The sequence below is a fragment of the Terrapene carolina genome, unplaced genomic scaffold, assembly GCF_002925995.2.
Source record: "Terrapene carolina triunguis isolate 2854851 unplaced genomic scaffold, T_m_triunguis-2.0 Scaffold31, whole genome shotgun sequence".
In the NCBI taxonomy this organism is placed as follows: Eukaryota; Metazoa; Chordata; order Testudines; family Emydidae; genus Terrapene; species Terrapene triunguis.
Window position 1 is genome coordinate 7,672,242 of NW_020664382.1, and position 16,606 is coordinate 7,688,847.

General features: G+C 38.0%; 1 protein-coding gene across 1 annotated transcript in view; it reads right to left on the reverse strand.

Moving 5' to 3' along the window:
• The window catches only part of SON (SON DNA binding protein), a 55,754-nt gene that overhangs the window by 11,050 nt on the left and 28,098 nt on the right, over positions 1-16,606 (reverse strand). Inside the window, exons 6-7 of the mRNA XM_029911595.1 lie at positions 6,270-6,380; positions 5,331-5,447 (exon numbers count right to left, since the gene is read on the reverse strand). Of these exons, the coding sequence (XP_029767455.1) occupies positions 5,331-5,447; positions 6,270-6,380 (228 nt within the window). The remainder of the gene's footprint in view (positions 1-5,330; positions 5,448-6,269; positions 6,381-16,606) is intronic.

Below are 16,606 nucleotides of genomic sequence, written 5' to 3' on the forward strand. Positions count from 1 at the left end.
CTCTCACACAAGACACTGAAGCTTGCAGATTGCTAAGCCTTTTATGGTTGGGACTCTCAAAAACACCACCACCACCACAAGTGATCTGACTTTATATCTAAGATACACAAAGCCCTCTTCACAGCGAGTGTTTCATGGGGCCAGTCAGAATAAGGAGAAGGAACAGCCTTGTGGATGGAAAAAACCAACTTGGAAGGAAATTGAGAGCAAGCTTAATTATACCTTGTCCTGATGAAAAATTAATGCAGGGAATACTGCCAAAAGGACTTACAGCACTCGTTCTCTCCTAACAAAAAAGCAAACTGAAAAGAAATGTTCACCCCTCTTTAATGGTGCATGTGAGAGGGCGTTTAGCACTAAATACAGTTCTTATGGGGACAGAGGGGAAAAAAATCTCAATTTTAGCTTGTCAGCTGTCCTAAAAAACATTACTTTCAAAAGTGCATCATAGAAGAATGTTCTAACTTTGCCTCTTAGTATTACAGTGGCATGGCCCCCAAAAGCCAATATTCCAGGCCTTTCAAAAACAGAAAAAAATTTCACTAGTAACTGGACTTAAATCTTCTGGCCTTGCATCGAGCTTGAAATATGCCCTAATCTGCTTTTGAACACTTATCAAGCGGTTCAGATAAATCCCTCTTCATGCAGGTCCAACTCAAGAACAAGGGATTCTCCATGCTGAACTGTACCCACAGTGAGAGACAGTGGGTGATCACAGAAGAGATCCAGCCAGCTACAGTGCTACCACCTCCTGAGCCAGTCCAGGAATTCCAGCCAGTCCAGAAACACCAGGATGTTCTTCTCCCTGAATTTGGCTATCTTCTGAAGGACTGACTATGGTGAGACGTATAGGGAAGATATACAGCAGGTCAAACGCCTACAAGTGAGAGTTAACACCCGCTCACAGGGCCAATGAATCCTGGACTCCGGAGTAAAAGGCCTCTATGTTCACATTCATCCAAAGAGGTACCAACAAAATTCTGAAAAGCACCTATTAGTTTGAAAGACTATTCGCCACCCCTGTTTGTACAATGCTATTACTGAGTGCTTAGTTTTGTTGGTGGGCTTTTTGTTTTGATTTTAGATTGTACAGAATATAAAGCTTTAGAATATTTTTGATTGTGTATCTTCTGGAAGTGATGCTGCATCATCCCTTAGAGCTGTTATCCTGGGAAGACTTCTGCAAAGATACGGGTTTTCCATTCCACAGGGAAGGTACTGATTACAGTGATTTATGTTGAAAGAAAACTCCATTGTAAAGAGCCCATCACAAAGGAAACCTTATCCCCTTCCTCCTAAAAGCTCTGAGCACTGTCACCTCCAGGATTTCTGCTGATCATAGCTGTTGTGCTGGGCCAGAGAGAAAGGAAGTCTCTGAAGCCTCAGAGCCAGTCCATTCGGAGGCCTTTGAAAATTAAATCCAGGGACTTGAAATGGATTCAGTACTGGACAGGGAGCCCACGGAGCATAAGCCACATCAGAGTGTCTTGTTAAACCACCTGACCTTTACTTTCATCCCCAAGCATAGCACACTGTAGCAGACAAGCCTGAAGGTGATGAGCACGTGATAACTTGAAAGGCTGCCTCCACTTCTTGTAAGATCAGAGACGGCCAGACAACTCTCCATTCAAGAGGAAGTGATATCACAAGAGTTTTTTTTTTTCTTGTCTCCATCTACTGGCGAAGGGAGTCATACTCACTTGTGGTGAGCTCAAGGGAATGTGGAAGACAGGATTTTACCTCTTCAAAATGTCTAGCTCTAAATATAGCTTTATAACAGCCCTGAAAATGCCTTGTTTTACAGCGATAGCACAAATCAACAAAAAAACCATTACACTGTGCAATGTGTTATAAAAAAAGAACCCAGTTAACAAAACACAAACCAAAAAACCACCTAGTTTTGGAAAAAAATGTATTTGTCGTATAATAAACGTGGTAGAGTTTATTGATCTAGAAGCAACTGGTGGCGTTGGGAAAGTCTAAACAAGAGTAAGCCTCAAAAGAACTTGCTCGACCAAAATATTTTACCTACTTCCCCTCAAATGATATTTTGTACAGCAACATTCTGCTTTGTTTTGTTTTCTTTTGTTTCAAGTCATCAGCCTCCAGAGAGAATTTATCCTATACATACTATATGTAATAGGTTAATAATTTCCACATTTGTGAACTGATTACATCATTGATGATAAACAGAAAACCACTTTTCAGAAAAAATAATATTGGTCACAATTGTATCAATGGGATAAAATTAAACCTACAGAATGTTGTTCTTTTGGGAATATTGTTCAACAACCCAATGTCCAAACATTATGAATCAGTCACATTGCTAAAAAGAAAGAAAATAAAAACACTGCTAGTTGGAATGCCACAGTTATTCAATCTGCCATATTAACCATTTTAAGTAAATAAACTTACATGCCACACAAAATTTTATTAAGGTGAAGTTAAGGTTGCAGGTACATAGCGGTTTCACTACATATTACCTTCCAAAAATACTAATTAAATTTTTGGAAACCCAAATCTTAGAAACCCAGGAAATGCAGAGTTAAGATTGCATTGATCAAACAAGCAACCCCAACTAACTTAGCTCGCCTCAAAGATATGCCTATTATCATCTTTGCATTTAGAGGATCAAAAATGTACACCACACATTGGTTTTATAATCTGTTTCATACATACCTGTCATACTAAGTGCGATGTCTGCATATGGAGACACACTAACTCTGTCTCTACTAACACTTTTGATTCTGCAAAGTGCTGCATGCCTCCAGCTCCTTGCAGGGCAGGGCCCTTAGTAAAGACAGGCATGATTGCTTTCAGTATGCTATTTGTAACAGAAATATCTAACATTTCTTTGTGCCTGCTGTGTATGACTGCAAGGACAGCCATAAAGCAGCAATACCACTACATAGCTATGAATAAGACATTCTACTTTTTGTGGTTACCAACAGAAATTTAACATTTTGGTATGATGGATAACGGAGTATGAGTTTAATTTCTCAGGGCATCACTACAAGAGCAGAATTAAGGTAGTTCAGGTGCCTTGCCTGAGAAATGCAACCTGAACTCTGCATTTACTAGTTCGTTCATTTTTTTAAAACTACCGTTCCTGAAAGATAATATGCACTCGAAAAACTGTGTGCCTGCTTTGCCTTTTGTGTGAGATTTTCCCATCTCATCCACAGAGCTGAGGTCCACCTTGTAAAGTTCATCAACCCTCTAAGTAAGCTTTGTGAGACTTGTAAATAGTCCCACAATTCCTGCAAGCTTTAAGAGACTTGTGTGGGCCCCCAAAGCCCTTTAGATTGGGTTTGTGATTGTGGTCACCTGTTAACCCCAGAATTTTGGTGGAACGGGGAAGCTGAAAGGAGCAAAGAGGTCAATCTGAGAAACAGCTCAACTATGCAGGAGAAAGTTTGGGGGAAGCACGAGTACCTCCCTGACTTCTCCAACCAATGGATTCTCCTATGGTCTGCCAGAGAAGAGTTCTGCTGCTGCAAACCACAGGATGCCTATTGGTTAGAGAAAGGATAGAAGTGCTAGTGCTTCTCCCTGCCTACTCCTCCTACATTCGCTGCTGACCACATCATCCCCATCTGGAGCTTTCTGTTTCTGGTAACACCCGCATTTCAAGTCAGAGGTCAGTTCTCTACACGTTTCTCCCCACAGAGACATGAATATCTTTTGAGAGGGATGACATGCTCAGAAGCAGCTCAGGAGTGCAGGAGAAAAAGGCAGAGGGAAAACACACCTGCCTTCTCCACTCCATGTATTTTGTTAAAGGACAGTCCTGCAACTGCAAGCCACAGAAGACCATCAAAGAATGTCAAAGAAGGAGAGACGGATGAAAATGGGGGGGCTTGGGAAAGAGGAGATCAAAGGGTCATTCTCCTGCCTTGTCTTGGGAATCTCCTGAGGTATGCAGGAAGAGAGAACCCCAGAGAGCCTTAGGAAGGTTTACTGGCCTCTTTCACAAGCCTTTTAGTGGAAAAGTTCTCCTTTTCTCCTCACTGATAAGCCTCTCTGCTGAGTGTTTTCATTTTGAAGTCTCTCTCTGCCAGGAAAAAGGTAGAGACTCTATTTTTTTAAATCACTGGAGCTGATATTCTGAAGCAACGTTACAAATTCAAAATAACTTTTTAAATTAAGACTTTCATAAAGTAAATGTTGGTCCTCAGCCCTAGATCTCATCAAGATCCCAGAAAATTTTCCATCTAACAAGTTTCTCTTTCCTTTCTATTGTCTTAATTCAAAGCGTGGGGGGGGGGGGAGGGGTGAGAGGAGGTTAGAGTTTTGAAATTTAGTGAACACTTTCTATTTTTAGAGTGTCATGATTCAAGAACCTCTTGTTCAGTTCATGTCAAATTTCTGCCTAAGCTTCAAACCTAACTTACTAGTTTTGAGAATCCTATTACTTTTTTGTGGATTGTAGAAGAATGAGCAAAATCAGTCTTGTAACAAACTCAGCTGCTGCAACCTTTGCCAGAGTGAGTGCTGTTACTCATGATTATTTGCCTGTAAAAATGGAAATCTCATAGATTCCCCAGTTTTATTCACTGAAACAGAACTCATTCAACATTGATTTTCAAAGACGAAATATAAAATATTAACAAATTTACAAAAACATATAATTGTATGACACATTTTGCTCAGATGATAGGCTGTTATTTCTCTTATTAACAAGTATCTAGATGCTTGATGATACTAGATCAATAAACCAGTTGCAACCCCTATTTTAATATTTCAAAATATTTGGCTTGCAGAAATGGTGTTATATAATGCAAACAGAGGCAAGAAAGCAAATGGATGGAACTAATCCAAACAGAACAATTCATCTTGGGACAGAAGTGCTGATCCTGTTCCCATTGAAGTCAATGCCAAAACACCACTGAATTCAATTACATCAGGATCAGGCCCTGACCAATACATTCCAAACGGATTAGCTTAATTGAGGACCTACCACTGCAACAATACCCAAGATTATGAATGTCAATTCAGAAACATCAACAGTAATAGAATGTGTGAACCAATCTATTTCAAATACCAGCCATACTCTTTTTAAATTTCCATAATGCACCTATCAAGCTCTCTAGGCATCAGAAAACCTGTTCAGATGAACACCTTAACGCATAGCTAGATAGATATGCATTGTTATTATGCCTAGATTGAATGCATATAGTAAATTAATTCAGTTAAAGATATAGTATATTTTCCCAAGTACATTGTAGTAGGCTGTTAACAACTTTAGTGTGCCATTTTTCGTATCTTCCAATAATTTCAATATTATTTATCATTTGATATTTGGACATATCTGTCTGCATATCATCTACCTTTCTAATCCATGCTTGGGGACCACTGTTGGACAACTCATCTGAGGACAAAATCTGTGCTCCAGTACTTCCTGTGAATTGGCCCGGCAGAGAGTTTGACTGCGCCCAAGCATCAATCTACAAGATACATCAGCATAAAAACAAAATAAAAATCTGCAACTTCTCTCCATAACTGTAAAGATCCATGCAATTTGTGTTATGAAATGGAACATTTACCTCCCCCCCACTTAAAAAAAATAGGAAGTTACTAGATGGTTATAATTTATAACTATTTTTACTTTAAAACATTTAAACCATAGAGTGACCATGAACAAGTCATCTCCCTATTCTTTACCACCTTACAACAACTCCTTTCATCACTTTTGTAAAGTATTTGTTCTGGAGACAAGTACAAAAATTATTACTGTCTCCCCCAACCCCTTTCCCCCATAATTAATCTTTTCCGGGACTAGGAAAAACTATTTCTGGTCAATTCCTCAATCAGACATGTGAAGCAGAAAAATCACCAGGTAAACCATGGTATGCCTTATATATCCTAGGCTATGGTACATTTAAAGTACTGTTTTACTATGAAAGATGATTTTTTAAAATAGCATTCTCTCAAGGACTCCCACTTGAACTCTGCCTAGTTTTTTATATGTGCTCATCACAATTGTTTTGGGCATGTATTTACAAATAAAATTTATCACCACCTGTTAACTTCCAGCCCTGCAATCTGAAAATCAAGTTGGTTTACCTTTCAGCTTATGTATCGCCAACAATAAATACTCTGTGGTAAAAATTTAAACTAAAATTTTCAAATCTGAGTGCCTAAAGTCAGGCGCCTAAAATCCATATTTGGGTATTTATATAGAGAAAGCGACCTGATCTAAAAAGAAGCTTAGCATCATTTTTCACTGACTTCAAAAACGTTGATAAAGAAAAAACAGTGCAACCCACCTGTTCCTGTGCACGATTTAACAAGCACATGGCCTCTAAGTCAAATGTATTTTCTGTAAGCCTCTTCTGAGCCATTGTTCGTTCATTCATTGCTGTAGAGATGTCCACAGTCTAGGAAGAAATACAGCTTATTTATTTTTTAAAACAGATTGACCGTAATAATGCGTTCCTGCTCTAGAAGCATTTATTGTAAAATAAGGAGATATGCTACAAAAGTTGTGTTATGCATTTGAAAGTAGTAAATTGAAATGGAAAACAGATTCCAAAAAAAAATTAATTTGACAATTGCTTGTTAAACATGTATAATCTGAGTTTTATAAAATTAATAGAAATTGTGTAGGGATAAAGGACAATATAGTGCAGTGGTCCCCAAACTTTTTCATCTGGCGGATGCCAGACGACGAGCCACGGAGGACCGTGGCGGCGGACGAGCATCTGCCGAAATGCTGCCGACAAGCGGCATCATCCAGAGGCGTCATTGCCGAAATTCGGCGGATGCTCGTCCGCCGGCCAGTATGCGGGCGCACTTAGACACCCCGGCGGGCGCCATGACACCCGCGGGCACTGCGTTGGGGACCCCTGATATAGTAGTATTACTTTTTGCAGTTCTAGCATGTTCATAAATTGGTCTACAATCACTAGCCTAGTAAAGCTTAAATTTTCAACCAAGAGAAATAGAGCAAATGTCCCAGATATATAAAACTGAAAAATATTTTTAAAAAATGCTATAAATATATTTAATAATTGTCAAATACTAGAATGCAGAATTAATTAATTAAAGGTAAAAGGTCAGGTCCCACAGAAATGTAAGCAGAATTTCTTTATAAAGAGTAGTTCCTGTTAGGATTCATGTTTTAATACACACTGTTATTTCTCCAATGTAGTGCAACTTTTCATACTTGTATCACATGCATTTTATCAACCTGGATTTAGTCCCACTCATCTACTTAAGACCTCTTCTCTTTCTCTTTCAAATCACTTGCTTCTAATTTCTTCAAAAGGATGTACTTATTTCTGCTCATTCACAGACAGCAAGCACCTTTAATTCTTAAACCTGTTTCAGGTTTCTTCCCCACCAGCTGCAGTAGGACTTCAAAGGACATGCTGCTCCAGCTAATGCAAATTATTCTGGGGTGTACCTAAAACCCAAAGGCATCCAAAACACACTACTGAACAGAAACAGGAACACAATTTTAAGAGGGCAGGCCATGTAAATATCAATTTCACAGTGAAGAAGCGTGGTTTGGGACTGGCCTATTGCTGGGTAACCATGACACACTGCTATTTCCTACCACTTAACCTGAAGCAAAGAGGTGATAGCAAATTGCTGATCTCACCATATTAAAAAAATCAGTACAAACCAATATCGCATTCAGATACAGCAGTCCAAATTCTGGTATCGTCTTTGGAAGTTAATTCACTTCGAAAGCATAGAAAAATAAGGTTTATTTAGATTTTGTTCCTATACATAAACTATTACCAAAGGCAACTATACCAGTAAATGTCCTAAAGATTTTGATAAAGGGTTCAGTTTTGGAAAACAATTATTTTTTCCTCTCAAAAACTGAAAAACTCTGCTGGTATAACAAAAAAGTTAAGCCAGATTGTAGTAGGGAGGGAATTTTTTGCCTGAAGAGTAAAAACAAACAAAGGTTATTACATAGTCCAGCCTTGAGCGTAGGGGACTGGACTAGATGACCTCTAGAGGTCCCTTCCAGTCCTACACTTCTATGATTCTACGAAACAAAAACAAAAATTCTTCTGCCAAAGATACCACACATCAAGCAGAGAAATTAATGTAAAGTTACTAAAGGGACACATTCAACTTAAATTTGCCCCAAGTTAAATTTTGTAAAATCAAACTTTTATAAAATTGAAGATCACAAGAATTTTTTCCCTTAACTTCAATGACATCTGTTTTTACATCTTCTCCCTGAAGTGTGAAACCTAGACTTCGCTATATTGAGCACCTAAACATAAAATACAATTAACCAAAGTAGAACCAGATTGCTGGCACAGAAAATTATTTAATAATCCCCTCCAAAAATTGATAGGCACTAGTGGAAATACAATGCATGCAGTGGGGACATTCAGGATAAAGACATTTACTTAGAATTTAAATCTCTCTATATATCAGGTGAAAGATAGGATAAAAGTTACAGTGGAACTTCTGAAATCACAGAAATAAATTCTGGAAAATAACGTCATACTAAGGCGTTAAATGCAAATACAGAGCAAAAAATAAATCATAAAATTTCTATCCGCCAATGCAAGTAGCTTAAATGCAAAAATAGGTGAACCAGAATGCCTTTTAATAGAAGAGGAATCTGAACTTCTGTCATAGACATTAGTGAGTTCTTGAAACTCTCAGGAAAGAGACATGGGTGAACCAACTGGAACAGCTCCAGGCAAACCTCTGCTCAATGCACATCAGTGGTCAAAAACAAAAACAAAGTGTTAAGAGGTACAAGTATGGGATAGAAAATAAGAACAGTATAAAGCAATCATATTCTTTAGTGGTACACTCTCACTTAGAATACGGTGTTCATTTTGGATCACCATATCTCAAAAAAGAGAGAAACAGAAAGGTCCAGGGACAGGTGATTGGTATGGAGACTTCTGAATGAGGGAGACTGAAAATACTGGGACTGTTTACTTTAGAGAGGAGACATGACAGAAATAATCAATACAATGAATGGTACAGACAAGGTAAACTGGGTGTTCCTATTTAGCCTCTCACATAATATAAAGGGGTATCCAATAAAATTGAAAGGAAATTAATTTAAAACTAATGAATATATACTTTACACAGACACATAATTAACTGACAGCTCACTGCCACTGAAAATCATTAAAGCCAAGAATTTAGGAGGATTTGAAAAAAGACTAGAAATGAGAAAAATGAGAACATCTAGAATTATATAAAACAGGATAACTAATTTTTATTCATGGGATATAAACCTTCACGTTTAAGGGGAAAAGACGACAACCATTCACTGTCCGTGATTAGGAAGAATCTTTCCATATGGGTAAGTTATTCCATAATTGTGCACGGTGAAGCATCTGGTACTGGCCAGTCAGTTACTGGATGAGATGGACCCGTAAAGGAATTCCTATGTTCTGCAGAGAACTGCAGAACATAAACAAGCAGCATAAACAGTGACAAAGTTAATTAAAACAAATTCCAGTAATAATAATCTAAGGTGTTAATAAATTTGTGTACAACATATACTTTTTTGTGTTGACAGTGCCACTTAAAATTTTAACATTAAAGTTTATTAATGTTTAGCTTGTAGTCAGGATTCAGGAGAAAATTATTCTACTCACCAAAATTTATCTTCCTTTCTAAAGCCCCAATCCAGCAATGCACTTACACATGTGAATAGTGCATTCAAGTCAGTAGGACTAGTCACATAGTTAAAGGTACACATGTACTTAAGTGCTTTGCTAGATCAGGGCCTATTAGCAGACACCCTACTTAGAAAGAATTTCCCCTCATGGTTGGTCACCATATTTGAGACAAAGTGGCTTGCATTACTCTATGGTAGCTTTGGGTCTTGGAAAATGCTTGGAGTAAGGAAAGATACTGTTTTACTTGACTACACAATAATATGAATTTCAACATTTTATCCTCTGTAGAACTCGTGCTCTCCATTTCTGAGTTTCAACACTAAAGTTGTCCCCACAGAAATGATGCAAAATCTTGCAGCACTGAGGACTATTTTGGCAGACAGATATGCCAAACTACATTTTGTGGGGATACTGCTGGATTTTGTGTTACACTGGCTGCAAAGATTACGTTTTTAATTAGTGAGGGGTGTGCAGAATATGAGATAGGTGCCTCTCAGTTTTACATATCTACAGCAAATAAGTACATCAGTAAACATTTTCAGACTTGCAGAGTTCACTACAGAATAAAACTCCCCCCCCCATGCTTCCTTGGCCAGCTGCCACTAAACTTCCCAATAGGCTCAGCATCTTTAGTACACAGAGAGTCTACTCTTCTCTCTCCACCAGCATTCATCTTTTCCAGAGAAATCCTGAAGCTGGGAGAAGGCTAAGGACCATATTTTTTTCTCCCATCTCCAACCACACTGGATAATCACATTAGTTGGATACTTCTGCTAAAATGGTCAGCAGTAAACCAGTTACAGGGGGTAATTTTTACAGCTTATTCTGAAGCTAGTTCAGTAAATGTCCCACACAAATTAGGCATGATCCTCTGATTCCTGAGGCCAATGTGGACTGATACCTAAATTGTCACCATTAGGTTTCACAGTTAATAACTCAGTGAGACAAATGGGACCAATTTGCATTTGTTAGATCTATTAATTAAGCTCCAATAATAGTGTACTTGGTACTGCACAATGCATAGAAGAAAATATGGTCCTGGCTCTAAGAAGTGTATAATCTAACAAACAAATCATTCAGATACAAAATGCACTGGGACGGCCCAGAGCATGGTTCTATCTCAAAGTGAAGCCAGGTATGTTTTTTTGTTTTGATAGGTATGCAAGCAATTCTTAGGCAGGTGGGATGAAGGGACACCCTCCCCTTAAAAGAAAAAAATTAGGAGACCAGCAAGGGGGGGGGGTGGACTAAAATGGACTGACTTCTGAGGGGACAGCAAAGTAATCTGCCTCCAACAACCTCCTAACCACGCAAAAAACAGAGCATAGGGTTGCAGAAGATGGGTTCTCAAAAACAAAACAAAACCTGAAAATTTAAATAGTAAGTACCCGGCAGCCAAATCAGACAGAAATGTCAGGACTGAAGAGAATCAAATAGCTACCAAGGTAGACATTTGCAAATTGATTTCTGAGATTAGGGCCATGAGCGTGGATCTGATGAGCAAGCTTCTTACAGTAAAGAAGGAAGTTACTGACTTGGGAGATGGAGTCACTATGCTAGAGGCCGGCCTAAGAGAAGCAAGTGACAGACAGAGCTGCAGAGCTTCATGGCACTGATGGGGGGCGGGGAGAGAGCGAGAGGTTGCTTAAATTGGATGATATAGGAAACAGAGTGAAAAGAAAACCTCAGAATTAAGGACTGCCTGAAAACATTGGAAGAGGGAGCCAGTATGTAAACACTTCAACTGTGGATTTGTTAAATCTCAGCTCTGCCAGGGGTGAAAGTAGAGAGAGCACATACAGCAATGTTGCTCCCAACTGAGCCTAACAACAATAAAAGACCCAGAGATCTAATTGTGAAATTTCACTATATCAGCAGAAAGACTTAATTAGGAAAAAAGCAAGGGAGCATTCAAAGCTCATACTCAAATGCCACAAGCTCCAATTTTTCCATAACCTCTCTGCCCCAACCTTAAAAAAGAGGAAAGCACTGGGAGAAATTACAGCAGCACTCACGCAGGGAGATATTTGCTATAGATGGGGATTCCCATTTAAATTCTCTTTCTACTTGCAACACACAGTAAGAGACTTTAAACAAGGGGGGGGAAATTTACTCATATGGAATAGAACTCCAAATCTCAGACACACAAGCAGATACTCCAGAGGTAGAAACCAAGGATAAAATGCTGGAAGAATCCTGACAGATGGTGAAACCCAAAAAAGGAGGATAGGAAAAGAAAAGACAAGGGCCTCTAGAGAACTTATTGCAATGACAGAAGTGAAGCTGAACAGGAGAACACAGATACCTGACGAATAACCTACAAGGGATTTCTTGGGAGTCATTAAGAATTAACTGTTGTAAACTAACTATGTTTATGGTAGAAGGGGAATAGTATGAAATGTGCTTCAACTGGGGTGATCATAACTCTGTGATTGCTGTGTTCTTTATTTTAAAAAGTAGAGAAAATAAAGGACAACAAGGGGCAGTAGGAAGGGAGGTCCCAGGTATGGTGGAGATTGGAGCAAATAGAGGGGGGATGGGAGGAGCCTTCGGCAGGGTTTTGTGTAAATCCCCCATGTAACTCAAATGATCAGATGGTAATCTATCCCTAAGGGCAGAAGTACCTCCTCTGGATTGAAGAGAAGTAATCCAAGTGTTCCTGGGGAGAGTATGAGGATTTAGGATCATCAAAGCAGTCATTTGGTGGCTGATTTATAAGCTCTGTTGGTATTTTATTTCTGGAATTAAACTAAGGGAAATGAGGGGAATTACCACAAGAATGGCTCTTTCTTTGGAAGTAATGTCTTTGAATGTCAAAAGGCTAAATTATGTGATTAAAAGGAAAAAAAGCCCTGGAAGAATTTAAAAACAAAACTACTCAGATTATTTTCTATTTCACGAAACTCACTTTCAGGAGGGGAAAATTATGGGCATGCAAGGTAATTGGTTTCAGCAGACAATTTTTGCTTCAGCCAAAGAAAAGGGATAAAAAGAATGGGCATAGTATTTGCTAAACATGTATGTTTCAGATTAATAATCAATTTAAGAAGGAGGGATGGCTTATCTTGTTGAAGGGCACAACTGTTGTGTTATTAATAACAATGGGTTTAGTGTATGCTCCCAATCGAAAGCAAAAAAAAACCCAAACCCTTTTTTAAGGGCTTCTTTAAAATACTGCAACACTTTGGGGAAGGGGAAATTATACATGAACCCTTTCTGGGACAGATCTGATAGGGAAGCAGAACTGCAACCAGGGGAAAGAGATTACACAGTTATCCATACACTTATCAGTTATATGCTAGACTAGATTTAATGTTAATCTCTAAATCCTTAATGAAGCTGACAAGATCTGCAGAAATTGGCACCATTAGGTCAGATCGTGCACCAGTGGAAGCAATATTTGATAGCTGGTATGGGTCCCAAACATTAATCTTTTGGAAAATGAACTGCTTGCTTCTTCAAGATGTATAAATAAATGATACAGACAATACAAAAAGAGGCCTTCTTTGGGAAGCATGTAAGGCACTGGTTAGGGGCCAACTGATATGCAGAGCCTCTCATCTGAAAAAAAGAAAGAGCTCAAGAAAAGGCAGAACTAAAACAGGAGATAAAAAGGCTACAAGACCTTCATAAAAACACAGGTTCCAAAAAAAGTGTGTGAACAATTAACAAATATGTGGAAATTGAATGTGTTGATGACAGATGCCCCTTAGGTATACAAAGCAAACAGTTTCTGAAAAAGGAAATAAAATTGATAGGTTATTGGCTTGAAAGCTAAAAAGGATTCAAGAGCAATGAATTGTTCCACCAATTAAAAACAATCAGAAAAAAGATATTTCATCAGGGAATGTAACTATGTGCTAATTTTGCTTTTTATTATAAAAACTTCTTACCTCAGATACTCCAAGCTCTAAAGTTATTCAAAAATATCTGGAAGTAACAGATTTGCCAAAGATAAACAAAAATTATAAACTTTAGATAAAGAAATAAAAAGAAAAAATCTGAGCAGCAAAAAGCAAGTCATGAAAAGTAGTAAAACTCCAGGATCTGATGGCTTTCCATAATAATTTTACAAAGTACAGCACAAACCAGTTTATCTAATTGGGACTGGAGCCAGATCAGATAATCGGGAGAATGGGAAAGTGCGGGGCTGCAGCGCCATGTAGCGGCCACAAGAGAGATCGCCCACTCCTGAAATGTGTGCGCTAGTTGTTTGGTTAATACAGAGAGCCGGGTAATGGAGGGTCAGATAAATGGGGTTCTACTTTATTTAAGGAGGTATTAGTGGGTCCCTTGAGAGGTACCTTCAATGCTATTTTGTTAGAGGATAAACTTCCACAACCTATTAAAGAAACTACTGTGGTTATTCTCCCTAAAGCTAGAAAAAACCTTACCTTAAGCAGCTCTTATAAGCCCACATCACTGTTGAATCATGACAAAAATTTTCGTAAAAATACTAGTTAACTGATTGGAGTCCATGCTCTCAGCTTATGTAAATCCAGATCAAAATGGATACATTAAGGATAGACAAATGTCAGACAGTATTCAGCGAGTTCTTGGGATCATCCACCATACCAGATCACGAAAAGATTCATTTTTTTTTTTTTTATCATCCCTTGATGCAGAGAAGGACGTTGATAGAACAGAGTGGAGCTTTCCATTTCAAGCCCTGTCCCGTAGGGACATTGGCCCCAGATCCTTAAATGGAAAAAACTACTCTTGACACCAGCCCCAAAGCAGCTGTGTGAGTTATTGGGGTTAAATCTCGTGTTTGAATTACACAGAAGGACTAGGCAGGGATGTCCATTGCCTCCTTTACTTTTTGCACTGGTCATGGAGCCTTTCACACAATGATGAGGAACAAGGAATCTATCACAGGAATAAAACTTGCAGGAACACATCAGAAAATAGCTTTAAATGCAGATAATGTAATATTTTTATATAAACCAAATATTTCCCTAAAATTAGTTTCTAAAAAAAAATCCATGACTTTGGGTTAGATTTGAAGTAAATCCTGCCAAATCCGAAAACCTAGCTATAAATTTGTCCAACTCTGAAAAGCTATTCCTCCAGAAAACATTTGGGTACAAATGGGCAACAAATTCTAGAAGACACCTGGGAATTCAAAATCTTAAATAGTCTCAAAGAATTCTATTATTTGAATGTCAAACACTACTTCAGCAAATGGCATGCTGGGGGAAGTATGCAATTTTTTTGATTGGGAAGAACAGCTAGGGTCAAAATTAACATTTTGCCAACGATTCTCTTCTTGTTTCAAAATATTTCTTTGATGATTCCAGATAAAACTCTAGCAGGAATACAGAGGATTGTATTAAAATGTATATGGAATAAGACCAAAACAAAGTGAAGATACTTTGTACAAGCCCATTAAAACAGGATGGACTAGCTGGTTCCAAATATTCTATGGTACTATCAAGCCAGCCAGCCCAAAGCAGCAGTGGACAGGAGGCGCTTTAACCCATCCAAACACTTTACGGAGCAAGAACATTGTGGTGGTGTGTGCATCGCTAGGCTACCATGGATTAATTAAAACAAAAACAAACACACCCTCCAGAAATTTATACACATCCTATAGTAAGGCTACTCTACAGATCTGCGATAGAACTAGATATAAAAGATCTTTTACCTTACCAAATGATACCCACTGCAAATAATCCAGATATTAACCCAAATTACGAACCAGAGATTCTTTAAAAATTGGGAGAGACATGGAATACATCTGGTTGACTAGCTACTGAGTAAAGAAACTTTTCTAACTTATTTAGAGATCAAAACTAACTTTAACTGGCCCACTCTCCCATGGTAACAGTACTTTCTAGTTAGACATTCTATTTCTTTAGAAAATTTGTTTTATACAGAAACCCAACTTTAATAGAAGTGGTGGCATCTGGCCAATTAGGAAACAAATAGGTTATAACTAATTCAATCTTTGCAGACAACTTTCCTAACAAAACATGTCCATGCTAGGAAAAGGACCTGGATAGAAAAATTATACCAGAGGAATGATGTTTGATTTGGAAAAGTGTACCAACAACTTCAGACTGTAGCACAATAAAAGAAAATTACTTTAAGATATTGTTTCAATGGTACCTCACACCAGTCAGATTATACATACATACATACATACACACACACACACACACACACACACAGGAATGGGAACAAATGTTGGGAGAAATCATAGTGAAAGAAGAGATTTTATGCATATATGGGGCACATGCCCAGTCATCAGAGAATACTGGGATGTAATCCATCACCAAATATTTTTGGATATTTATTACCAAATGATCCTTTGGTAATCCTCATGTGGCTTCCTAGAGGAAATGGTCACACAAAAAGTAATGAAGAATTAATCTCTCATCTACTAGTAGCTCCTCAGTTACTGATAGACTCTCATTGCAAAAAGAAAAATAGTCCAACTGTAGAGGAATGTCTCAAAAATACGGAAGGCGGTTATTATAGAACAATTAACACACCAGTTATGTACTCAGCAAAATAGACAGAGGACAAATAGATACTTAGATGTTTAGTTACCTTTTATTCAATACTCAGACAAAGTACATTGACCTGCAAAAAACCCCACCACACCTGTTCAATTTTTTTTTGAATATTTACATTTGATAGACATCCTGGTCTGTTAAATATGTGTAATCGGAGATTTCACTCAATTAAATAAAATAACTAAAAACAAAATGTCATAGGTATTGTAATGATGATCACTCTGTAATATGGGAAAGTCCTCCTAAATAGAGATCTGATGTTTATATTCCGGTATAATGTCTCTTTAAACAAAAGCTCATTGTTGTAATGATTATTCTTTTGCTTCCGATATTTACATGGCAAGGATTCTAAACCTGTTAATACTTCCTAAATTAATAAATAGTAAAAAACAACTGCATTTCAATGTAATTCTGAACCAGTACTAAAATACATTCAATGAAGCTCTTCACACATAGTCCTTTAAT